Source organism: Myodes glareolus, chromosome 3, assembly GCF_982192425.1.
Source record: "Myodes glareolus chromosome 3, mMyoGla1.1, whole genome shotgun sequence".
NCBI classification, from domain to species: Eukaryota; Metazoa; Chordata; class Mammalia; order Rodentia; family Cricetidae; genus Myodes; species Myodes glareolus.
The window spans coordinates 35,014,723-35,040,797 of record NC_142028.1 but is presented as its reverse complement, the minus strand read 5'-3'; the positions used below and the strand labels follow the sequence as shown (position 1 = coordinate 35,040,797).

Genomic DNA, 26,075 nt, shown 5'->3' with positions numbered 1-26,075 from the left:
GCTTCGAGTACCAGGGAGATGGACCTAGGGAGAGTAGCTCAGTGGCAGAGATAAACTGGCACCTAGTCCTCCCTGGTTAGTTCTTGGAATTGCAGGGAAAAGGAGAAAGAGCATGGCTTCATTTACTTTGTATTTCTCTGTAAATAATCAAGAAACAAGATGCCTTTCATATTTACTTTGGGAGAGGTTTTTTTTTTTTTGTCTGAATTTTGCAGTAGAATTTTGATGTTGATGTAATTTTTGCTGTGGCTCCCTTTTTTTTTTTCAAAAAAAAAAAAAGACAAAACCAAATCTACTGCCCTTATCTTTGATGATGAAGAAGGAGATCTATTCAGAGAAAAAGCAGCGGCTTTGCCAGAGACTTCTGTGAGTCACACAGATGAAAACACAACACGGGCAGATAAAGCGGTGAGTAGGAGCAGATCGTGGGGTACTGGCCTGGGCATATTACAATAGTGGTTTATCTGGATCTCAAAGGGATGTAGAGTTCTCACTCATGTTTCTTGCTCTAGTTTGCTTTCTGTTGCTGTGATAAACACCGACTAAAGCAGCTTAGGGAAGAAGAGGGTTATTTGGCTTACAGGTCGTAGTCCATCCTTGAGGGGAACACTCCAGAGAGGGCTGTGGAGGAGTGCTGCTGTCTTCCTTGCTTTCACTGACCTGCTCAGCTCACTTTCTTGCACAGCCCAGGTCCACCTACCCAGAGGTGGTGCTGCCCTCAGTACACTGACCACAGTAGGCTGGGCCCTTTTGCATCAGTTAGCTCTCGAGGAGATACCTGACAGACATGCCTGCAGGCCAGTTTGATGGGAGCAGTTCTTCAATTGAGTTCCTTCTTCCCAAATGTACCAGTTAACAATCAAGAAAAGCAGCCACATGTATTTTAAGAATTTTGGACATAAAATGGAAAAATGCCATGAAACTCCAAAAACCGCCGACCAGATTCATATCTAGTGAGGATTTGTCAAATAAGTGACTGAAACTTGTGTAAGTTTCAGAACTGTTTGTAAGTAATTTGTAGTCTTTACGATGTTTTACCACCCTACATGTTTTATTTGGCAGCTGTTATGAAACTGTTTTATGACCAGATGCCATGGTCATTGGCCAGGAGTTGGCAGTAACGCTATGGAAAAATCTAATGTTAGTCTGCATTCATGAGGCTCCAATTTGCCCTCAGATTTCTTTTATAAAATCATACCCAATATGATACTGATTTAAAATCATTTCATACATAGTCTGTATTCTGTTTTTTGTCTCTTGTTATATACATGTCCTATACAACTTACTTTCTTTCTTTCTTTCTTTCTTTCTTTCTTTCTTTCTTTCTTTCTTTCTTTCTTTCTTTCCTTCCTTCCTTCCTTCCTTCCTTCCTTCCTTCCTTTCTTTCTTCCTTCTTTTTATCTTTCGTGTGTGTGTGTGTGCATGTATGTATGTGCATGCGTATATGTATTATGTCTGTGGGTATGTGTCTGTGTTATGTATGTATGATGTATTTATGCCGGCACATGAGTACCATAGTGTGCATGTGGAGCTTAGAGAACAACTCTGTATTCAGTTCTCTGCTTGTACCATGACTTACCTCAGTCTCGTGGTTCTGCCTCTGTCTCCCCAGTGGTGAGTTTACAAGCATGTATCATCCATCTTTAGACCTGGCTGTTTTGTCATTTGTAAAGCATGCTGTATTAATCAGGGTTTTTAAAGGAACAGAAGTTATAGAATGAATATGTGTATTGTGTGTACGTACTTGTGTGTGTATATATACATGTACACACATTTATATTTACAAAGGGGATTATTAGAATGGCTTGCAGGCTGTGGTTCAGGTAGCCCAACAATGGCTGACTACCAATGGAAGTTCTAAGAATCTAGTAATTGTCGAGTCTTCAAGGTGAAATGCCTCAGCTGGTCTTCAGGATATGCCAGAATCCCAGAGAAGTAGGCTCTAATGCCAGTGAGGAACGGACTTGCCAGTGAGAGCAAGAGCAAGCAGACAGAGAGAAAGCGTCCATCTTCCACGTCCTCTATATAGGCTGCCAATAGAAGGTGTAGCGCAGATTAAAGGTGGATCTTCCTACCTTAAAAGTTCTGGATTAGTGGTGTATTGTTTCACTTCAAGAGATCCAGATGAAAAGTAGGTCTTCCAATTTCATATGATTTCACTAGGAAAAAAGTTGCTCCCAGGTGTACCCTGCTACTTGGGTTTTAGTTAATTCCAGACATAGTCAGATGACAGCAAAGAGAGCTGTCACATTTGCCTCATTTTGTCACATCCTTGTTTTGCCTTTACAACCACCAAAATACCAGCATCCAAAATCATCTTGGTCCCTTCACCAGCTGCCCTTTTGTCTGTTACTTTTGTGCCCTGTGTGACAGAGTGCATGCTCCCATGTACATGAGAGGTGCCTTGGACTTTGTCTTGTATGTACCATCTCACTGTTCTGGGGTTTCCTCAAATCTGAGAAACTTATTTTCTAGTGATACTGTATCATCTCTGTTGCTAATTTACACCAGTTTTAAAATTCTTTGTCATGGTACTTCCATTTAAAATCTTTGTGTGAATATTGTACAGATGAAGGTCCAAGGCGTGTTCAGTCCCTTGGTTTGGTTCCTTCTCACTGTAGAGACTGGGGACATTTTCTGAGCTAATGAATGAGTTTGTTCCATGTCTCTTACTTGCTGAGAGTCTATTTTTTTTTCCTTCCTTTTTGGTGGGGATTCGACTAGATCACCTTACCTTCCAGCAAAAATCTGAAGCTTGTATCAGAAACAAAGACTCAGAAGGGTTTGTTTTCAGATGAAGAGGACTCTGAGGTATGGAATTATTTTCTTAGTTCTGAAGGTTCAGCTATAGATAAAGCATTAATAACTTTCTGATTAGTCTGTCCACAGAGGTCTCAGACTTTTTATTAAATAGTTCAGTTCTTATTTTAAAAATAATCTTTTGGGCTATGAATATATATAATTCAGTGCTGTAAAATGTCTGGCATATACAAGGCCCTATATTTTCTATTTTTAAAAATTTATTTATTTGTTATGTATACAGTGTTCTGTCTGCATGTTGTCCTGCTGCCAGAAGAGGGCACCAGCTCTCATTATAGATGGTTGTGAGCCACCATGTGGGTGCTGGGAATTGAACTTAGGACCTTAAGAAGAGTACCCAATGCTCAACCTCTGAGCCATCTCTCCAGCCCCCTATATTTTCTTGAAAGTATGTGATCTTCAGAAAACAGTGTATATGCAGATACCTTTTTAACTTTTGGGTTTGAATCCGTTGCATTTTCTTTAACATGCTTAAATGTAAGACTGTTAGTTGGTTCACAATTGTGAAAAGATGCTTATGTGAGAGAAGGAACCAGCCTGCTGCTTCCTTTAGTGGCAGTGTGACCGACTAGTGCGTTTGTTCCCACTGTGATACATATTCAGAAGCGTTTGCTTCTCATTGCTGGTGACACTTGACAGGTTGTGGGTAGGAAGACTCAAGCAGCTTGGGCTTCCATCCCTAAGTGGTGCATGGCAGGTGCAGGAAGCCAGGCCTATTTCTGGTGATTCAGCTCCTGAGAGTGTCAGATAGAGGCTGTGCTGCCTTTTTTATTCTAGTCTTGGAAGTTGTCCTAGATAGCTTTTCTTGGCTGTGATAAAGCACTGATCAAAAGCAACTTGGGGAGGAAAGGGTTTACTTCATGTTACAGGTTGTCCACCCTTGAGGAAAGCCAAAACAGGAACTTGAGCAGGAAACTGGAGCAGAGACCAAGGAGGAATGCTGTTTATTGTCTTCCCTCTCTTGCTTGACTCAGCCAGCTTTCTTATGTAGCCCAGGCCCACAGTGGGCTGGGCTCTCCTATATCAATTAGCAATTAAGAAAATACCCACATGTATGTCCACAGTCCAGTCTGATGAAGGCAGTTGCTCATCTGAGGATCTGTCTTCCTTAGTGTGTCCATGACAACCAAGATTATCTGCCACAGATCAATGCTGTTTCTTCTGCATCGCTACAGCCCTGGGATTAGGGGCAGGATACAAACTTCATTGAACATTTTTGTGTGTGCACATGTGTGAGAGAGATACCCATGGCCCTGTGCATGCTAGGCAAGCACTCTATCACTGAGCTCTATTTCCAGCCTCCAAACTTGAGCTCTTGATGCTACATAGTGTTTATTAATCTGGAGGCTTGTTTTAAGACCACTATTCAAGGCTCTGTCCCATGGGCGCCATCATAGAGTGAATGGTTTTTATTGAATATTGCATAGAATTCTAGGCAAAAAGAAGTAACATAAGGCAGTCTAGGACATAAAATATTGAACTGGAAGGAATGATTTTTTTGTGCTTATCTGTCTCAAGTATGCACAGGAACTTTATCTTACCATTTTTTTTGGGGGGGAGCATGTTTGAGGTAGCAGATGTGTGTTTTTCTTCCTGCCAACCAGGAAGATCCAGAATAACAATGCAGAAATCAGTTTTTTGTTCTTTGGTCAAATTACTTTGATATTCTTAAAGCATTCAGCACATTTGTCAGTGTGTGAAATGCAGAAGGGACATGGGACTCTGTAGCCTATTCTGTGTAAACAAACCAGTGTGACTCATGGAACCGGTCGCTACCCAGTGTGCTAAGAATTCTTCTCTCTCGGTCAGTGAACTCATTAGTCTTGTTGATGAGGGGCAAACACTGATTTTGTAATAAAAGATAGCATCAGAAGAGGTCGTAGAAAATGTTCTTGTTTTGTTTAATTATCTGGCTCTTGAGTGGACGTTCCTCTGCTCAGGGGACAGTTGTCCTAGTTTGTGTTTCTAGTTCATGGAGCTCCGTCTGCAGAGCACTCCTTGTGATCTAAGCTGACAGCCCTTTACATTTTGAGGACAATTCAGAACTGGGCTGACCTTTTGCAGCATTTCCAGTTATAGTTCAAGTAGAATAGTAGACACTTTTAGGCACACACTCTACCACTGAGTTAATCTTCCCAGCAGAAACCTTCTATAGTAGAAATCTAAGATGCAGTATAGTTTCTGGGGAGCGATCTTAACAATAGTGCAGCTGCAGGTCTAGCACTTTGCGAAGCAGCCGTTTTGTGGTAGAATCTGTATGCTTTCCTTTGACACTTTAGACAAAGAAACCTTTTGTTTGCATCATAGGACTGCTGGGAATGTCTTCCTGCCTTACACCCTTCAGGTGGAAATATGGTTGTCCTACAGGCTCCAAAGACTCCCTGAGACATCCGGTGGCTCTCCCTTGCTCCTTGTGCCCACACACCAAGGGCAGACACAAATGCAGACACACAAAGCCGTCACATTCTAGTCTACTGTGCTGGCCAACGTTAAAGCTGGTAGACCCTGCTAACCAGTGGCTTTGATTTTGATTCAACAGGATTTGTTTTCTTCTCAAAATTCAACTAAGTCAAAAAGTACATCACTTCTGTCCAGCCAGCTCCCCACATCTGTCTCCCTTTTTGATGATGAAGATGAAGAGGTAAATGTTGTTATTGCAGCACCAAATAATTAACCTAGAACAATAGAAATTTGGGTTTTTGGCTTTATGAATAGCCAGAGTGGCATGTAGTAGAAAAACGTGATGGAAAGCCTCCTGACTTACCAGTGTCTGGTCAAATTTTTATAGTAATACAATTAGGAAGACATTAAAATCTTGATTCATTTATTGGGGAAAGCCAAATAGTTTTCTTTAACACTCTTTTGATAAATAATTTTAGGGAGGATGGATCTCTTAGATCCAATGATATATGAGAATATACTGGATGCAGTGGCAGGAGTAAAGAAGAGACAACTATGTTTTAGGTTTACATTTCTTATTCACTGTGGGTATAGAGAGTGGAGTGGTAAAGAAAAGTTAGAGGAAAAAAAGATCCACATTCAAGCCCTTACGTAGTGTTGTGCAATGGTCAATCCATGCAGCTGTGGTTCCATACTCAGCTCCATTATTGCAAACCCAGATTTTCTGCAGCACCTTCATCTTCTGTGGGTTAAAGGTCACTAGGTTCTTTGTAGCCCCTGAAACAACTAATGCCACGTCTTTGCACAGTGGTTGCTACAGGATTTAGTGCATGGTGGGTGAAAACTATTGTCACTAACATCCCCCCGGACCCCAGCTGATTATTTGTCTTTTATACCTTACAGACTTTACTTACAGACCTCCTTTGTTGGTCTTTGGCTCAGGACTGTCCACTGCCGTAGTATATCCTGTTAAGAGTTTCATATCATAAACCAAACCTATACACATACAGCACTCCCAACGCATGCACACACACAATAATAATTTAAAAAATTTTTTTTAAATTAAAAGACTTCTGTGATAATCTTATTTTTCTTCTATGGACAGTGGTTGTAGACCGAGATGTGTGGTGTTTGTGATTGTTTCCCCCAGGCTTGTTATACTCTGCTCCTCGTGGGAGAGTGACTTCTTTGGGTTTCATGTATATGAGCTGCTGACACCTTTGTATGCTTTCCTGTCATTTGTCCTTTTAGGATAATCTTTTTGGGAGTGCACCAACTAAGAAGCAGGTTTCAGCCGTACAGCCTCAGAGCCAAGAGAAACCAAAACCTTCAGAACAGCACAAAAAGAAAGCATCTGCCTTGTTATTCAGCAGCGATGAGGAGGTAGGTTAAGGTTTGCCCACACATGAGATTTTGTTGGGAATGCAGAAAGAGTTTGAGCTGTCATAAATGTGTCCTCTTTCTGTTCCACACTCACTGGAGCTGGTCACCAAAAGATGGTGTTTACAAGATGGTCTCCTTTAAAGAAAAACATTCGTGTAATGTGTTAAACATTAACACTTTCAAAATGGAGTTAATACGGCTTCCACTACAAGGTTCATGGCTGAAACTCTGTAACAAGAAAAAAAGCATTCTCATTTAAGGTTCATTTTAGATGATAAGGAGCCTGTGGTGTGTTTGCTAAGTATGATAGAAAACAACGATCTGGGGAGAAGCATGATGGGAGCGAAGAGTCTGGTCTGCAGTGGCAAGCTGGGGGCTTAGCGAGGTCTGCTCATCCAAGTTTTCCCCTGTGTCCTCAGAAATGGGTTGCCCGTCCTCCAGGTACAGGGAGGACTCCATTGGTTCTGCTTCACAGTAGAGATGTGGGGTGTTCTGTTTTGTTTTACTATTAGGGGACGGGGCAAGGAGAAGGTCAGAGGACTTGATGCTTCTGCTCTCTTTGTTGTCAAGGTGCCACACTTGAGGGTGATGTGTCCAGGGCTCTGTCCACTGTGTATTCTCTGTTAAGGACTGCTGTGTGTCATTAAGCTAGGATTAAAAACCTTTTCTGTAGGGTGGTGGATGTTCACATTTGTGAGTTGGATGCACATCAGCAAAATCAAGAGTAGCTTAAGCATTATTCAGATTTAGCTGATCAGAAGACCATGAATATAAATGAAATTTAGATTTACATTTTATCTTAAAAGGATGAGAAGCAAAAATATAATAAAATTTAGTGCCCTGAGTATGAAAGGTCTTTCTGGCACCAGGGATGTAACTTAGATGTGCAGTTCTTACCCATCACAAACAAGACCCTGATTCTATGTTCAGCTCAGGGAAATAATAAAATACCAAAAATTAAAAAATGAAAAGCTATTAAAAGAGCTGGTGTTGTAGCCTAGAGGTGAAGCACTCAGGGTTTCTGCGACTGTGATGAAACACCATGATCAAAGCAGTTTGGGGAGGAAAGAGTTAATTTTTAGCTTTCTGGTCCATGCAAGAGTTTATCACTGAGGGGATTCAGAGAAGGAGCTCAAAGTGGGAACCTGGAGGCCGGAACTGAGGCAGAGGCCATGGAGGGGCAGAGCGTACTAGCTTGTCCTCATGGCTCACTCAGCCTGCTTTCTTATCACACCCTGGTTCAGCAGCCCCGGGGTGGCACCACCTCCAGTGAGCTCTGCCCTCCCATGCCAACTATTAATGAAGAAAATGCCCTACAGGGCAACCTGGTGGGAGTATTTTCTCAGTTGAGGTTCCGTCTTAAAATATAACTCTAGCTTGTGTCAAGTTGACCCAAAACTAGACAGCACACCTAATGTACTAGAAAACCTGGGTTCAATCCCCAGGCACTGTCTGTATTTCTGGTACTTGAGAGGTGCAGGTAGGAGGAGCTGAAGTTCAAGATTATCCCAGCCACATAGCGATTTAAGGCCAACCTGTGCTGCTTGGGACCCCTTCTCTTAAACTGGTAAAAAAGGAAGATTTTCCTCTTTAATAATGTTTGCTCTTTCATTATAGGGATGTTGGGGAAGGTACCAGGTTACGGAAAACTTGTAACTACAGTAGTGTTTATTGAAAGCAACTGAAGATAACTTGTTTTTTGCTCAAATGTGCATATTTATTATAGACTCTCTGCCCCCGTGTGTGTGTGTGTAGTACACATTAGTAGTTTATGAGCACATGTGTACAGATGAGCCTTCCTGGATGCCAGGTGTCCCGCTCAATCACCGGGTGCCCTACTCTGTGTTGGGTGTCCCGCTCTATCACCGGGTGTCCTGCTCTGTGTTGGGTGTCCCTCTCTATCACCGGGTGTCCTGCTCTGTGTTGGGTGTCCCGCTCTATCACCGGGTGTCCTGCTCTGTGTTGGGTGTCCCGCTCTGTCACCGGGTGTCCTGCTCTGTGTTGGGTATCCCGCTCTGTCACCGGGTGTCCTGCTCTGTGTTGGGTGTCCCGCTCTATCACCGGGTGTCCTGCTCTGTGTTGGGTGTCCCGCTCTATCACCGGGTGTCCTGCTCTGTGTTGGGCGTCCCGCTCTATCACTCTTCTTATTCTTTGAGACAGTCACTGAACCAGACCTAGGCTGATGGCTGGCCGACCTGGTCATCCTCATGTCTCCATCTCCTCCAGCTGGCCCATGCATGGCAATGCCCAACGTTGTTTGTGTGGGTGCTGGGGATTTGAACTCAGGTCCTCATACTTGGTCAGCAGTACTCCTACCTCCCCTCCCCATCCACCTACCCAGCCCTCATTGTTTTCCTCTTCTATGTTTGTAATCATTTGCCATGTAGAATTCATCCCATCATAGTGGTGTCAGGAAAAGAACAATCCTAGCCAAAGCTGGTGAGCAAAAAGAAAAGCAGAATGATGGTGACCAGGGTTTGAGGACTCCCTGCTTGGCTCCCCTGGGGATTTTAAAGAGTATTACTTGTAGGTGTGGCCTTCTCACTGGAATTTTCTTTAAATCTCTGTAATCATTGCTGAACATGGCTGTTAGAGGAGCAGTTCTCAACTGTAAACCTTCTTTTATTAATTATAGTTTTCATAGGTTGCATGGTGTATTTGAGCATCACTCCTCGTCGCCTTCTCTTGCCTCCTTCTCTGTCCTGGTGATCCCCTTCCTTTTCTGCTTTAGAATTTTACTTAAAATATCCCCTTCCAAAGTTGACATAGTGTTACTTTTTACGTTTCTCTTTGTTTATTCCCTATATAATTAATTTTGGTTATCTAAAATAGACAAGTTCTTTTGCCTTTACACGAGGTGGAACCATAGCAGAGAGAAATTGGAACACACGTGGAAGAGGCATGAATGAGAAAGTGTGTGTAGTCCATAACCGAGGTGTTCAAAGATATGACTTTTCTTCGAGTATGCTTAATTCTTAGTCTGAATGTAACTTTTTAATGGATAAAATTTTATTTTAGTTGTCATGTTCCATATCTAAATTAGCTACTGGATAACATATTTCTACCACTAAGCAATGCTCCAGTACCTTGCATGTGAATGTGTATGTGTGTGTGTGTGTGTGTGTGTATGTATTTGTGTGTGCATGTATGTGTGTTGAGTGGAGGGGATGAGGCTTGCTGTTGTCCATTTGTAGTTTGGCTAGCCTGGGATCCACCTATCTCTGCTCCCTGCCCCTCAGTGCTGGGAATACTGGCATGTGTGGCCTTTGTGGAACTTGTAAACATGGGATCTGGGGATTTGAACTCAGGTCCTCATGCTTACGTAGCAAGTGCTTTTGCCCACCTAGACATTTTGTTAGTACTGCCCTGTAGATTTCTAATGCATGTTTTATGTTTTAAGGACCAGTGGAATATTACTGATTCCCATACCAAGTTAGCATCTGACAGTAAGTCCAAAGGAGAACTAAGGGACTCAGGGACCATCCAAGGTCAAGAAGCGAAGGCTGTGAAAAAGACCAACCTCTTTGAGGAGGACGATGATGAAGCGGACCTGTTTGCTATTGCGAAGGACAGGTGAGGTCTTCACAATTGCAGGCAAAGTTTTAGTGTGTGGAGACGGTGTTTCTGTTGCTAGTGGTTGATGTCTCGCTGTCTTGCATGCACAGGTGGAGCTGCCCTTGCTCTTCAGTGGAAACATTTGCCTTGATTTTTTTTTTCTTTGACATTTTCTTAACCTTCAAACAGTTTTTTCTCTTAGGGGTTTAAGAATGAGATTGTTATAGTTTATGCCCCCACCCTCCTTAGTTCTACCGTAAAGAAGGTTAAAGTCTGCTACTTTGATAGAAATCTTGAATGTTGAAAACCATGATATTAAGAGTGGACTGTCAGCAGGTACTGTCACACCTTCTGGCCTAGGTGATTGTCTGAGCTGAAGCTGTTGGCTTGAGATGGGCCAGGCTATCTGCGCTGCCTGAATAGCTGTGTCTGCAGAGTGACTTCTGCATCTAAACCTTTCCCTTTGGAGAGTTGTGATTACTTTGAAGCTCAGCTGAACCATGGTAGAACAAACAGGCAATCCATTGAATGTGGAAATACTGTGCATTAGCTGGTGGTCTTTATAAACAGATTAATAAAGTACCTCAGATTTCCCTAAATAGTTAAATCTCTTCAGACATTATTGTTTCTGCTTTTAGGCTGCCAAGACTTGATACCTGGTAAGTCTATGGCCTCTGGTTCAGCATAGAGAATGTCTGAAATCCTAATAGTGTTGCAGTTCCTATCTGAATAGCTTTGGACAAGTTCCCTAACTTCTCTTGCCTCAGATTTTCATCTCTCAGATGTCTTTTGAGATAGTCATGCACTTGTAATGTGAAATGCTTTGTGAGGTCACTGACCTGAGCGGCATTCATCATACCTTCCCTGGGAGGCTCTTCTTGCTGGTACTGACCTCCTTGTCAAGGTCGGTTTAAGTCCTCTCTTTGAAGAGCCTTGTGTAATCTAGCTTTGAGGAAGAAAAGAACTTGGGGGCCTAGAACAGAGGCATGGCTGTTCTATGTCTTTACCCACTCCTCTGTGTCTCTAGTGTATGCGTGTGTGCCCTACCACACACATTGCCATGAACCTGATGACCTGAAACATGTCTCATCTTAGGTCTTGGTGCCAACCATGAAGTTCCTGGCTTTCAGTGATGCTTTCTGCCTCAGATTCTTTATACTGTTAATTGTTCTCGAAGGTGTCTATAAAATGTTATTTGTAAAAAGTAATTCATAGATTTGATCAGATCTCAAAAAGGGTTTTGTATGGGTAAAGATGTGGATGAATATAAACTGGTACAGTCACTTTGGAAAATGGTTTTGGTGTTTCTTCAGAATGTTAAACCTGAGTTTTTTACCATGTGATCAAATTATTTAACTCTTTGGTATACAACTAAGACAAATGAAAACATGCTTAGATAAAAACTTGTACAAGAATGTCCGTTGTAGCATTGATCTGTATGTAAGTTACCCAGAAAGCAGAAGCAACGTAAATGCCTATCAGGTGATGAATGGCTAAACAAAATGTTGTGGAACCACACTATGGCCTTTTATTCACCAAAAAGGAATAAAGTGCTGATATATGATAGGACATGAGTTGACCTAGAAGACACATTAATTGAAGAAGTCACATATGATCGCAGATTGAATGATACTATTTATACGAAATGTCCAGCCTGGATCAACCCAGAGAGAGGAAGTAGGTTGGTGGTTGCCAGGGGTTGAGGGGAGACAGGAATGGGTTTGGGGTTCCTTTGAGGTGATGAAAATGTTAGACTATGGTAATGTTTTTCAGCTCTCAATATGTTAAACATATTGAAAGGTATATATATTGTATATATGATTTTTGAGACAGGGTTTCTCTGTAGCTTTTGGTGCTGTACTGGAACTAGCTTTTGTAGATCAGGCTGGCCTCTAACTCACAGAGATCCACCTGCCTCTGCCTCCCGAGTGCTGGGATTAAAGGCGTGTGCCACCACTGCCCGGTGAAAGGTATATTTTAAAGGGGGTAATTTTATTATGTAAATTATAGTCCAGTAAAGCTACTCTGAATCAAAAAGTAGAAAGCAGAAAAGAGGGTTACATTGAAAAAACTGACTCTGGCTCTGTAGCTCAGCTGAAAGTAGGCATAGCTACTCTTAGTTCATTATCTGTTGGAGAAGGTGATAATTGGAGAATTCTGTGCTTGTGACTACCAGGAAGGAGTGCAATGTGTCTGTCAGATCTAAGAGCTGGTGCAGCTGCACAATGCAGAAAGTGACTGACAAGGCTTCACGAGCAAGTCTCTGGGCTCTTCCACATCAGGTTATTCTGAAAGGCAGAGGCTGCTGTTTGTAAGATTGAAGTCTGTCTATCCAAAGATTTTTCAAATCACCAACTTTAAACTGTACATAGTCAACAAATGGTGGGAGGTTGGGTATTGTAGATGTGGCCAAAAAGAACAGTACTTTTGTTTTTAAATTGTATTCCTCTTGAATTTGATCTTCTATTTGTTCATATAGCCAAAAGAAGACTCAGAGAACATCACTCCTCTTTGAAGATGATGCTGATAGTGGAAGCTCTCTGTTTGGCTTTCCTCCTGCATCTGCTCCTCCTGCAACAATGGTATTCATTTTCCCAGACCCAGAAAATACCTGTAAGATTGTGCCATGTGAGTAGGGAGGCCACCTTGTCAGATCTGAAAACCCGGCCTTGGAGTTGCTGTGACAACACACGTAGCTAAAAGAGGAAAGAAAGGCTCCTTTGGCTCATGATTTCAGAGGGTCAGTCCTTAGGCCTTGGTTCTGTTGCAGCTGGACCTGTGTCAAGGCCAACATCATGTCTATTGAGGCTACTTAATCCATGGTGGATAGAACCAGCTAGAGGGACAGGATATGGGAAGGCAAGATTTAGCTCCCAAGGACACATCCTCAGTGACCTTTCTCCAGCAATGCCCTGTGTCCTAGAACTTCCTCAAATAGCAACACTCCTGAGCCTTTGGGGCCACTTCATCTTTAAATTGTTAATAGTCTGATGTGCTCTGCTTTTTTCCCTTCATTAATCACTGAAGTATTGCCTGTTGTCTTCTGCTTTTGTGAACTCCCATCTTCTTTGATTTCAAGTTGAAATCATTTTTCATTTTAAGGATCTCTTACTGTTGATAACTAAAAATCCTCTTACTCCAATTTTCATTTGTAATATTTTCAATTATGTTAGTATTGCCTTCCATAGTTTCCCACATCAGCCTTCCTAATTTGGTTAGGCATTGCTTCCTTGTAGGCTGTGGGCAACTCCAGGTTGGTCACATATCCTCGGTTCCCTGCTCTCTAAACTCCTACCTTCCAAAGAACGGATTGCTGAGCTGAGCTGAAGGTCTTGCAAACTTGAGCAGCTACTCTGTGTCAGATACTGTGCCTTGTCATTTAGTGAATGGTGCTTTCAGATGAGTGGACACGTGGATAAGAAATAAAGTAAAGGTAACGAGTGAAATAGTGTGTTTATTCAGACAAGCAACTGATATTGAAGAGAACAGAGAAACCCTGGGTGACATTTACATCTGGGACTTGCCATAAACATGAAGATAGTCTTAAGACAGAGGAATCCAGGGTGCGCAACATGAGAGCTGGCATTTACATTAAGGAATGGCAAGCAAGGAGAAGGGCACAGTGGGTTGACTGGTTGCTGTGGCTGAGTGCAAAGAGCACAGATTTGGAGTTGCAACTACTGAGTGCTGTCCTTCAGGAGAACTGTAAGAGGAGAAGAGACTGATTCCTAGCAGTAATAAACAAAGTCTGAAGTGCTGTGGTCTTAAGTCTGGAGGAATCCTATTTGTTAATGTCTTCCATATTGAGGCCACAGTTACTGTCCTATCTGCCCTTCCTACATTGTACTTAACACATGCCTGAATGGACTTGTTTTGGCTGGCTTTATACATCACCATGCTATTCAGGCATAATTTTTTAAACATTGTGGATGTTATTTTCTCTTCTCTTGGTAGAAAAAAGAAAGCATCTCTGAGGTGCCATCTTTGTTCAGTGATGAGGAGGAGAATGAGGTACCATCTGGTGTGAAATCGGTGAATGTGAAGGTTGATAATGCCAAAGAGTCCCCAGAGGTGGGGCACGCTGATGTGGCTAAAGTAGTAGAGAAGGTAAGCTGCCTCTTTGGTTTTCTAATCCATTTGTAACACATACAATCTCCCTACATTTTCCAACACTGAAAATGCTTTTGCATAAATAAATGTGTTTTTAAGAAGACTAGAAAGCTCTCAGTATGGTAAAAAGATAGCCTGTGCCCTTGCTGTTCGGGGATTCCTATTAGTTCACTTTCTAGCTGATTTCCTATATGCAGTGAAATGAAAGGCTCCTCTTTTACTTTAGCGTCTGTTGGGTAGCAGTGCATTCTGCCTCTCTGCAGAGTGCGCTCCTCATCTCATTCTTCATCCTGACTTGCCCTGTATGTTTTCTCTCTTTGCTTCTCTCTGATGTCCTGTTTTCCTTGATTCTATGGTCCTCACTTCTGAGTTCAGATGTCACTCTCATGAAGCTGGGTTTCCATGCTTTTACTTCTGGTTGACGTTGGCTAAATCAGAGCAAAGTGAAAGGGGTTTTCCTCTAAATAGTATTCTGTTCTGAAGGTTTGTTGTCTCCTTTTGGAGGCCTTCAGCTAATGCTGTTGGCTGTGGCTGGGGATTCATGTCAACAGTTGCTTTCTGTTTGTGGTGTGCCATGTGTTTCCTAGTTCTCTGTACTCTGTAGGTTCAGCTGCTCAGGGTTAGTTTCTCCCTGGACCTGTACGAAGAATGTTTGATTTACTTTTCGCACAGAAGCTCCTGATAGCGACAGTGACACTCATGTGCCCGAGTCACTCTAATCCTCCCCTCCTAGTGGCTGATGTGGACAGGCTGATTGCTCTGTCACAGCCATTCTACCCTTGACTCAAACTGTTATGCTGCCCTGTCCCTTAGTTAAGTGTAAACTCCTTGAGAATTAAGTTTGTTTGGTTTCTTTTTTATTCATAAGCACTTAACATTACTTTATATAGTATTGCTTCTCTAATGAAACATGCTTCTCCACTGAAAGTTGGGATGCACTCTACAGTCAATAGTGTGTTTAATTGGAAACCATTTTTCTTTCTTGTTCTGACCTGAGTTGTGATAGTATTGGGCTAATGTACTTTTAGTGTCGTGTTAGAAATTGTTCTATGTAGATGGACAATGTAAGGCTACAATTTGAATGTGTGATTTTGCTAGTTAAGTTTCCATCTAAGACATACGTATTAAAACTATGAATTAGGATCCAATCCTTATGATTGACACTTATTGACATTATTATTTAGAAATTCTTTCTAGTAAATAAGCAACATCAGGGTCATAACTACCCTTTCACTTTGTAGGAGGAAGAGGGGCCTCTGGCTTAGCATGATTGTAAAAATCATCTTTAACTTGTCTGTACAAGTCCCCTGGTGACGGTAGTGTTTTGTCACGTGGTAGTGTATGTGATAAGCTGTGTTGCACTGAGTCATGTTCATTTGAAAGTTAATGAATTAATGGCGAGCTTGTGAAGGACATGGTAGGATTTTACTTTCTAGTTACTCATATTTTCCTATTTCTGTTTGTAGGAAGGACTTTTGACTGCATCTGATCAGGAAGCAGTCGAACCTTCTGATTTATTTTCTTCTTCATCTCCATTGGACAAAGGAACCAAGGGTAGAACCAAAACTGTCCTTAGTTTGTTTGATGAGGAAGATAAAGTGGAAGATCAAAGCAACGCCGGTGTGCCACAGAACGAAACGGCAAAGGTGAGCAGAGCAGTAGATGTGAGAGTGCCCAGTTGGGGTGAAGGGATTGGATTCCCTTTCAGACGGGGCTGCTGCGGCCTTGAAATGGCTGGGGAAGTCTGGGTTTCCAGTGTAAGTGTCAGTGAGTCTCTCCAGTCGGATGTTGGCTCCCAGGCACATCTGTGGCTTGCCCCTTAAGTCCCTCGGGTTAGCGAGGGAAATAGAATCTCACTTGCTGCTTCTGAGATGTACAGACCTTGTTGCTCTTGAAGAAACTGGCTAATTGTAAGAGTAAGCAGTAGGAAAGGGAAGATAGGGCAGATGTGTGTACTTCAGTTATGCTAGCATTCAGTTTTAGAAATATCAGTAGAAGAAGGGCCTTTTATCAGTTTATCAGGTATCAGAAACCCTTTCTCTAAAGGACTGTATGAAACTGTGTTAGCTTTTGCCGGCCATATGGGTTCTTTTGTAGTTGCTCATCTGCCATTGATTTTGGATCTTTGTGATGATCTCTGCTGCACAGTTACACATCTATGGGCACAAGGATAAGTATTGAGAATATAGTTAGAAATTGTATTGGCTTAGGAAATGTTAGTAGTAGGTTCTCTTTAGAGTTTAGGTTCTTTCTAGCCACAGGTGTTAGGTTTACAGTACTAGGCATACATTTCTATCATTGAGTCTGCCTTAAGTCCAATTAGACAGCTCCTGATTGCAGCCAGAATACAAGTGCCACTATTTTACCATTAAGAAGGCTTTACTGAGCTGCCATTGTTGTGATTTTTTGGTTTATACCTAGTTAGGACTGCTGATTGATTTTTCTCCCGTGGTAGCTTGTAGGTACAGATTGCTTGTTCATTTCCCAACTGCTGAGACCCAAATAATCACACAGAAATTGTATTAATTGTGACACTGCTTGGTCAATGACTCAGGCATATTTCTAGCTAGCTCCTACATCTTGAATCAACTCATTTCTATTATTTTATGTATTACAACAAGGTTGTGGCCTACTGGTAAAGTTCCAGCATCTGTCTCCTTTGGCAGGTACATGGCACCTCCCTGACTCTGCCTACCCTTTTTCTATATCCCTCCAGCCTGGCTATATTCTGTCCCACCATAGGCCAAAGCAGCTTTTTTTATTAGCCAATAAAAGCAACACATATACAGAAGGACATCCCACGTCAACAGCTTGCATAGCACCTTCCAGTAGTTGTGAGAGGTAATCCTTGGGGAAGAAAGCTTCCAAGTCATGTCTAGCTCACTTCCTCCAAGTCCTGTGTTTGTAGTATGTTTTTGGGGGCCATCAAGGACAATGGCAATAACCTTTATTATTTGGGGTATCTCTTGGAAACTGCTGATAACAATGTGAAGGGAAGTTTCCTATGCTTGGAATGGGAGGTTTTGTTAGTTTATGGCCCTTGCAGGGAGCACTGTCACCCCATGTGTATAACTCCATTTAAATTATATGTACATATAAACATGATACACACAAGTAGATTTTTAGTAACCTTATAAAATACTGTAATTCCTTGTGACTTTTTCAAACATTCTTAGTGTTATTTACTCTCATTCCACATTCCCCTTCTATATTTATCTCATCACCCCAGTCAGAATGGCTAAGATCAGGACAACAACTGATAACAAATGCTAGAGTATGTATGGAGAATGGAACTCTGATCACTGTTGGTAGGAATGCAGATTGGTGCAGCTGCTCTGGAAATCGGTGTGGAGAATTACACTTAAAGGAGATCTATCATATGCCTCAGCTGTACCACTCCTTGTCACATGTCCAAGGACTTGACATCTTACTCCACAGACACTTGTTCAGCCATGGTCATTGCTTCCCTACTCAACAGTAGCCAAGAAATGGAAACAACCTAGATGTCTTTCAGCTTATGACTGAATAATAGAAATGTTTTACATATACAGTGGAATGCCATTCAGCTCTAACAAAATATAAAATCATAAAATTTTTATGAAATTGATGAAACTGGACAATATCATACAGAGTGAGGTAACCCAGTCCTAAAAAGACACACAACATATATTTCAATAATTTCACTGCTGAACAGAGTAGCCTTGTTCTGTAAGGATGCTATTGTTTTGAACCCAAACTAGACAAATATATCTTCTTTTTTAATTTATTAAGAATTTCCACCTCCGCCCCGCCTCCCTTTTCCTTCCCCCCCCATCTCCCCCTCCCTTTCCATCCACAAGAGCAGCCAGGGTTCCCTGCCCCGTGGGAAGCCCAAGATCCTCCCCCTTCATCCAGGTCTATACAGGTGAGCATCCAAACAAACCAGGCTCCCACAAAGTCAGTCCATGCAGTAGAATAAAAATCCAGTGCCATTGTCCTTGGCTTCTCAATCAGTCTTCATTGCCAGCCACGTTCAGAGTGCCCATTTTGATCACATGCTCCAATACTCCCAGTCCAGCTGGCCTTGGTGAGCTCCCATTAGATCCATCCCAGTGTCTCAGTGGGTGGACGCACCCCTTGTGATCCTGACTTCCTTCATGTTCTCCCTCCTTCTGCTCTTCATTTGGACCTTGGGAGCTCAGTCCAGTGCTCCAGTGTGGGTCTCTGTCTCTGTCTCCATCCATCGCCAGATGAAGGTGCTATGGTGATATGCAAGATATTCATCAGTGTGGCTATGGGACAAGGCCCGTTCAGGCACCCTCTTATCTGCTGCCCAAGGAACAATCTGGGAACCTCTCCTTGGACCTGGGAACCCCTCTAGAGACAAGTCTCTAGCAAACCCTAAAATGGCTCCCTTAATTAAGATCTTTACTTCCCTGCTCCCACCCTTCCTCCATCCCACCCATCCCATTCCCCCAAGCTTTCCCCAATTCACCCCTTCTCCCCTCTCTCTATCCATCTCCCCTTACATCCACCCCTCCACCCCCCACCCCCGTGCACCCAAGGAAATCTTGTCTACTTCCAATATCCAGGAGGATAACTATATGATTTTCTTTAGGTTCACGTTCTTATTTAGCTTCTCTAGAATCATGAATTATAGGCTCGAAGTCCTTAAATTATGATATATCTTTTAAAATTTTATTTTGCATATATAAGTGTTTTGCCTGCATGTGTGTCTGTGCATCACATGTGGTGCCCACAGAAGCTAGAAGAGGGCATCGCATTATCTGGAACTGGAGGTACACCACATGGTGCTGGGGATCCAGCCTGAGTTCTCTGGAAGAGCAGCCAGTGCTCTTAACCGCTGAGCTATCTCTCCAGCCTAAGACCAGATATGTTTTAAAACTAAAGACTAATATTTTTCTGAAAGTAGATGGTAAAATGCACAACACAGTAATAGTAAACTTAGCTTAGAAAAATAAGAGGAAAACCCAGCATAAGTGGGATTTCTCTTAAGAATGTGAGGGTAGTTGATTATATGAAAATCAGTCTTTGGAATATATTGTATTAATAAAGTGCAGGATGGAAAGCACATTGTCATCTTGATAGATACAGAAGGAATATTTGAAATAGTCCAAGCCCTTTCATGATTGAAAAAGCAAAGCCAAAAGAGCACTTATCAAATTAAATGTAGAAGGAAGTGTCCTCAGATTATCTATGAAAGCGCACAGTTGACATGCTTAAGGCTGGAGACAGAAGACTTTCCCCTTAGGATTGCAATCAGGGATTCTCCCTCTTGCCGTTCTAGCCAGCCTGTACTCAAGGCTCTAGATGAGTACCAGGTTAGAAGCTGTCTATGTCAGGTAACAGGAAGTCCTAAAAAGTATAGAATATCTAAGCAACATTTGCGGGGTATAAAGTCAGTATATCAATATATTATACTTTTATATAGATTTAAGAAAATAATATTAAGAAATTTCATTTACAGAATCAACAAAATGTTAAAATACTTAGGAGTACTTATTGAAAGCATTACAAGACTTCCACATACAAAATTGTAGTCTAGGGGCCGGTGAGAAGGCTTGTTGAGAACAGGCGCTTGCAGCACGTGTGAAGATGGAAGGAGAGAACAGACTGCATCCTTTATGTGCTGGCCAGTCTGTCTTGTGAGACTGTGGCTCCAGGTTCAGTGAGAGACCGTCCTGAGGAAGGTGGAGAGCGACTGAAGAGGACGCCTGATCTTAACCTTGGCGTCTACCCATAGATGTGTGCTTATGTGTACACTACATGTGCGAAGAGATAGTTTGGGGCTGAGAGGAGAAGGTGGACAGTAAGCATGCATGACCACTAATTTCTTGACTTTTTATGAGGGGTGGGTAAGAAACAAGTCTATTTTTAGATTCTGATGGCTTCACACCTAAAAATATGCTGAAAAAACATCATTGACTTTTAACAAATTATAAAACCTAGTGTCTTAGGGTTTCTATTGCTGAGATGAAACACCATGACCAAAGAGCAAGTTGGAGAGGAAAGGATTTATTAGGCTTATATTTCAGCATTGCTGTTCTTCACTGAAGGAAGTCAGAACAGGAACTCAAACAGGGCAGGATCCTGGAGGTAGGAGCGATGTAGAGGCCATGGAGGAGTACTGCTTACTGGCTAGCTTCCTATGACTTGCTCAACCTGCTTTCTGGGTCCTGAACCCAGGACCACCTACCCAGGGACAATACCACCCACAATGGGCTGGGCCTTCCCCCTTTGATCAATAATTGAGTAAAATGCCTTATATCTGGATCTCATGAAGGCATTACCTCAACTGATGCTCCTTCTTCTCTGATGACTCTAGTTTGTGTCAAGTTGACATGCAAAAACCAGCCAGCACACCTACGTTGTCTGATGCATTGGCTGCAGTGTGCTCTGTATGTGGTTGTGTGTGCAGGAAGACATCCATGTTTATGTGCCTGTGTGTGGAGGGCAGAGGTTGGCACTGGGTATTGTCCTCTCTTGCTATGGCTTTCCATATTATTTGAGACAGAGTGTCTCATTGATTGTTCAGGATGATGGGCAGCGAGTTCTTCCTTGTTCTTCACCCCTCTGTCCTGCCCCCAGTTCTGGGGCTATAGATGTGTACCACAAAGCCCAGGTTTTTTATGTGGGTGGTGGGATGGTGGGGCTTAGGTCCTCATGCTGTGCTGCAAACACTTTGCCCACTGAACCGTCTCCCCAGCCCTCCTCCTTTTAATACCAAGCCAAATAAATTGTTCATAGCAATTTCTACATTGTTCTTCCTTTTAGAAATGAGATCGAGAACTCAGTTTAGTTTGACTTTACCCCCCAGAGTGCTGCTTTTTCAGTTATTATGGAACTAATGGATTAGGATTGGGTTATTTATTTATTTTTTTGGCAGAGGTGGGGTAGGTGGGGTGGAGGTAACGAAAAGTTTAGGTACTATAGGAAGGTACTATAGGAAAGTTTGTGCATATGCTGTGTTTACAAATTTGTTCACCACTATTTTTGATAATTCATTTATAACCACTATTTTGGGTAGTTATATAGTCTTCTGTTGTGCATTTTCCCCCTGCTGATTGACACGTAAGGTTGTGGTCAGACTTTTACCAGGGGACATCTTCATTGTGTTCATTTTTGATCTTGTCTTTTGGTCTTATCTTTTGCCCAGGGTCTCAAAACATCTGGCCGCCCCAAGAGCACAGGCGTCTTCCAGGATGAAGAACTACTTTTCAGCCACAAGCTGCAAAAGGACAATGACCCAGATGTTGATCTTTTTGCTGGCACCAAAAAAACCAGGGTTTGTTGCTCCTGATTCCCACTGTGTTGGAGACTCTGTGGCTCACAGGTGTAGGCAGATTGCTCTCCTGTGGATGTGTAACTGGAGTGTAATTGTTTTCAGCTCTCAGTGCCGCATGGTGGAAGCCTCTTTGGTGACGATGAAGATGATGATCTTTTCAGCTCTGCCAAGACTCAGCCTGTGGTACCAGCTTTTTATTCTCAGGCGTGGGGAGGATAGGAAACAAATGCTCAGTTAGAGATGAAAGAAAATTCCCATAGAATTGTAAGGCTCACTGTAAACAAATGACAGATAATATATGGAGCAGTGTGTTTGTAGGATGTGCTTTCAGAGTCTCTGATTGTGCTGCAGCCTTGTTTTGTTTTTTTTAAGAGTTTATTGAATGACCTTTGCATATAATACGGACTACATTTTTGTGTCTTTCAGATGCAAAACTTTAAATCTGAGTTTTAGCTTGTGTATATTTTCCCCTGCTATACTTGGTTTTGTATAATTTTTTTTCCTTTTTATTGCAGAAGGGATTCCTGTGTAAATCACAATCTTTTTTTTCCCCTCAAGAGCTGTGCATGCCAGGCCATCCTTCTGCCACTGAGCAACATCTCGGCCCTAGAAAAACCCTAGTGCTTAGGATGCTATTTCTGAAATGCTACCCATGAGCTGGTTAATGGACTTTCAAAACCCAGAGGCCAAGTTCCTCTTTTCATTACTGTTTAGAATTTTGAAGATACATGATAGACTTTGGTGTCTTTTTCTTTTGAAGGTACCAGAAAAAAAAGGAGTACTGAAAAAAGACCACCCTGTTTCTTTAAAGAGCGAGAAACCTCCTGAGTCTGCTCAAGGTAGCAAAGAGAAAAACTTATGGAAAGCAGAGACACCACAGGTTAGAACTCTGAGGGCATCCAGCTCTTACCTCATCCCTCTCAGACAGTTCCTGGTATAGACCCAGGGTTACTCAGAACTCTTGAGGAGAAAAGAGCAGCCAGCACCTCCCTTTCACTGTATCCTTTTATACCCACTTTCTCCACACGGGAGAAACCCATGATTCTGTATTTAATCATTTTTGTGTTTAGACCAAATGCCAAATTCAATTTCCAGTTTGATGTTTAGATAGAATAAAAGATGGTTTTCCCCTAGTACCTCTATTTCTCCCTCTGACCTTCATTGGAATAGAACTATGTAGATATATTTATATACATAACACTCTCTCTCTCTCTCTCTCTCTCTCTCTCTCTCTCTCATACACACACACACACACACACACACACACACACGTATATATTGTTTTTCAAGACAGAGTTTTTCTGTGTAGCTTTTTGGAGCCTGCCTGGAACTCACTCTGTAGACCAGGCTGCCCTTGAACTCACAGAGATTCACCTGTCTCTGTCTCCCAAGTGCTGGGATTAAAGGTATGTGCTACTATTGCCCAGCTAGAATTATATTCTATTTAATACAAATAACATCTGGTTTCTTGGTTTCTCCTCAGAGTCACTGCTACAAGATAGTTGTTGTAAACCTCATTTCTAGGAAAGAGTCCTCCCTATATGATATAGGGCTTCTCCACAAAGGGAGCCAGACAATTGCAGTTGTCTCTGGAAATTTCACTGAGGCCCCAATGTTTGTGCTTGGAAAATGAGGCACTTGGTTACCCTATCTCTTAACTCATCTGGAATTCAGATGCTTTGTGTTTAGAACTTGGGCACCAGGCCGTGGGAGAGCTTGTGTGTTTTTTTGGTATTTGCTGTGTTGTGTAACTCATCATGATAGGTTCTGACAAAACTACAGCTCTGATCTTGCTCATCATCAGTGTCTCCCTTTGCTCCTTGTGCCTGTCATATGATAGTCTTCCCTTCTCCACGCTGGAGGAGGCACCAGAGAAGTAATGCTAGCAAGCAGCATGCCGTGAGGATCCAGGGCAGGGGTAAAGAGTTGCAGACAGGGACCACTTTGCTTCGTCACAGATTTACTTACAGATGTGAATGTGAAGACCCAGATATTAACCCACAGATGTGAATGTAATCCAAGAGACAGTTTGTTTCCTGTTCCCTCAATGGATTTTTAACTAAATTTATTTCACACAGGATTCTTCAGGTCTCACTCCATTTAAAAGCAGAGAACCATCCAGTCGGATCGGGAAAATACAAGTAATTATATTGGATCTGGAGTCTTCATTGCTGCCTGTGGCACCTATAAAATTTGTGGATTTTCAGTTTTTTCAGCTGCTACCAAGCATTCTCTCATCTCTTCCCCTGCCAATACCATACCCTCCACCCTTGCCTAGTTGTTGCTTCTTATGGGCTGCTCTTTAATGTCTTTTGATCCCAGTGATGGGCACAAGTGTGTCCCATTGAGCCTGGATCAGGTGATTTTCCTACATTTATATTCTCTTGTATTCTACCTGTGTGCAACACAGACATCGTGTGTCAAAGAAATCGTAAACTGCTCCTGTGTTTAAGAACAAAAACTGAGTTCCATTTTTCTTCTTTAGGCAAATTTAGCAATTAACCCAGCAGCCTTGCTGCCCACAGCGGCTCTGCAGATCCCAGGAACAAAGCCTGTTTCATGTGAATTAGCTTTTCCTTCATCTGAACCTGGAAGGAGCAATGTCCCAGAAAGTGTGCCCACTCTTCCTGGGCGTGAGGAGGCTGGCGTGAGTTTCGATCTTCCAGCCCAGGCAGATACCTTGCACAGTGCAAACAAGGTGATCTAACTGTCTTCTGTTTGTTTGTTTTCTTTTAACCAGACCAACCTGACTGCTGCTTTCTAGACCAGTCTGCTAACTTGGTGTGGTCCAGCCTCACCTCCCGCTTGAAGGAGACTTCATTTAGCCCTTGTTCCCTTCTACCTTCCTCCAGTTTCCTGATTGTGCATCTGCTTTTCCTTCACCCACTGATCATTAAATACTAAATACACCAGACCCCCCAGTCCCTAATCACATGCTATGTCTTGTTGCTGCCCAGTAGCCTTGGTACTTTTTCCACAATGCTCTCGATATACTACACCAACCTCACTTCTTTGGTTTTCCCTGCTTACTGTGGCCTGGGCCCTCTTTTCTGGGATTCCAAGCAGTTCCTGCCTACTAGGAAAGCTATTGCAAAGGATGTCCTTTGTGGACTCTGAATGAACGTTTGCAAGTTTTCTTTCTATTTTAGTGAGTTTTCCTTTTCGTTCCAATCTCCTTTGTCTCTGAAGTCTTAACGGGTGTCCAAGGAGGCAGCAGGACCTAGGATGACCTGTCCCATGATAATTTTTAGTGTTTTCAGGTTTATTTTTTCCTATATTAAAAAAAAAACTCTTGATATTTTGCTATTTCAAGCTTAAATTAGCTAGTTCCTAAAATTGTGTGTGTGTGTGTGTGTGTTTTAAAGAATATGTTTTATATATTCTTTGACAAGTTCATGCATGCAGTGTGTCTTGGCTGTGCCTACCCTCAGCTCATGCTCCCAGCCTCGTCACTCAAAGCCTTCTAAAATTTCTTTGAAGTAAACAGGTACAGTTAAGTATTTTGTCCAAAATAGGTTGTATCTTCTCAAAGCAAAACATGCTTTTTTTTAAAAAATTTCAGAAAATATCAAAAGCATTCAATCCTAGTTGTGAGAGTTATTAAGAGATTCCTCTTTTGAGGTTATCTCAGATGTTCTCATGTTCCAGCCACATTTTACATACACGTCTAAATTTGAATTGGTGTCTGTTGACTTGGAAAAAGCAGTGCCATCGGTTGCTTCCTTCTTTATTGCCTCGTATCTCCTTGCTGATAAAGTTGGTCCAGAATCCCTCTTAATTTCTTTCCTCTTCCTTTTTATTTCTTTCTTTCTTTCTTTTTGTTTGTTTGTTTGTTTCTTTTTTTTTTTTTTTGATTTTCGACTTTGAATTAAGGGGTGAAGAGGTGCCTGTGTTTGTGTGTATATGTTTTGTTTCACAGAACACAACACACCTGCTTTCTGGGTTCTAGCAACAGTGAAGCTTTTTTGCTTGAAACTATTCTCAGAAGATTAAAATGCAGGAATGGGAGGTCAAGTGGTTAAGAGCATTGTCTGCTCTTTCAGAGGATCTTGGTTCAATTTCTAGCACCCACAAGGCTGCTCACAGTTGTCTGTCACTTCAGTTCTAGAAGATCTGGTGCTCTCTTATGGCCTCCTCAGGCACTGCATGAATGTGGCATGCAGGCATATATACAGGCAGAACACTATATGTAGGCAGAACACCTGTCCACATAAACTAAACTAAAATATATTTTTGAAAAAAAAATCTTAGAAACAGAATACTAAAGGGTTAAGAAGGATTGAGATCTGGAGTAGTAGGAACTGGTTACTGCCTTTTAGAAATCTTAAGGGCTTGTGAGATGGCTCAGCTGTAAAAGACTGGGCTCGCAACCAAAAAGACATCTCTTTTTTTGTTGTTTTTGTTTTATAAGACAGGGTTTCTCTGTGTAACAACTGTCCCTAGCTGTCCTGGAACTAGCTGTTGTAGATCAGGCTGACCTTGAACTCACAGAGACCTGTCTGCCTCTGCCTCTCAAGTGCTG

General features: G+C 42.2%; 1 protein-coding gene across 14 annotated transcripts in view; it reads left to right on the top strand.

Moving 5' to 3' along the window:
- Positions 1-26,075, top strand: part of Washc2c (WASH complex subunit 2C) — a 55,559-nt gene that overhangs the window by 25,008 nt on the left and 4,476 nt on the right. For 7 of the 14 annotated variants that reach the window (XM_087904389.1, XM_087904388.1, XM_087904383.1 and 4 more), the window contains 13 exons: positions 281-408; positions 2,725-2,811; positions 5,360-5,461; positions 6,472-6,603; positions 10,004-10,176; positions 12,638-12,740; positions 14,113-14,265; positions 15,735-15,914; positions 21,425-21,553; positions 21,656-21,736; positions 22,314-22,433; positions 23,632-23,694; positions 24,039-24,251. In XM_087904389.1, coding sequence (XP_087760515.1) covers positions 281-408; positions 2,725-2,811; positions 5,360-5,461; positions 6,472-6,603; positions 10,004-10,176; positions 12,638-12,740; positions 14,113-14,265; positions 15,735-15,914; positions 21,425-21,553; positions 21,656-21,736; positions 22,314-22,433; positions 23,632-23,694; positions 24,039-24,251 — 1,664 coding nt within the window. The remainder of the gene's footprint in view (positions 1-280; positions 409-2,724; positions 2,812-5,359; positions 5,462-6,471; positions 6,604-10,003; positions 10,177-12,637; positions 12,741-14,112; positions 14,266-15,734; positions 15,915-21,424; positions 21,554-21,655; positions 21,737-22,313; positions 22,434-23,631; positions 23,695-24,038; positions 24,252-26,075) is intronic. The other 7 variants (XM_087904391.1, XM_087904392.1, XM_087904390.1 and 4 more) reach the window with 7 other exon arrangements.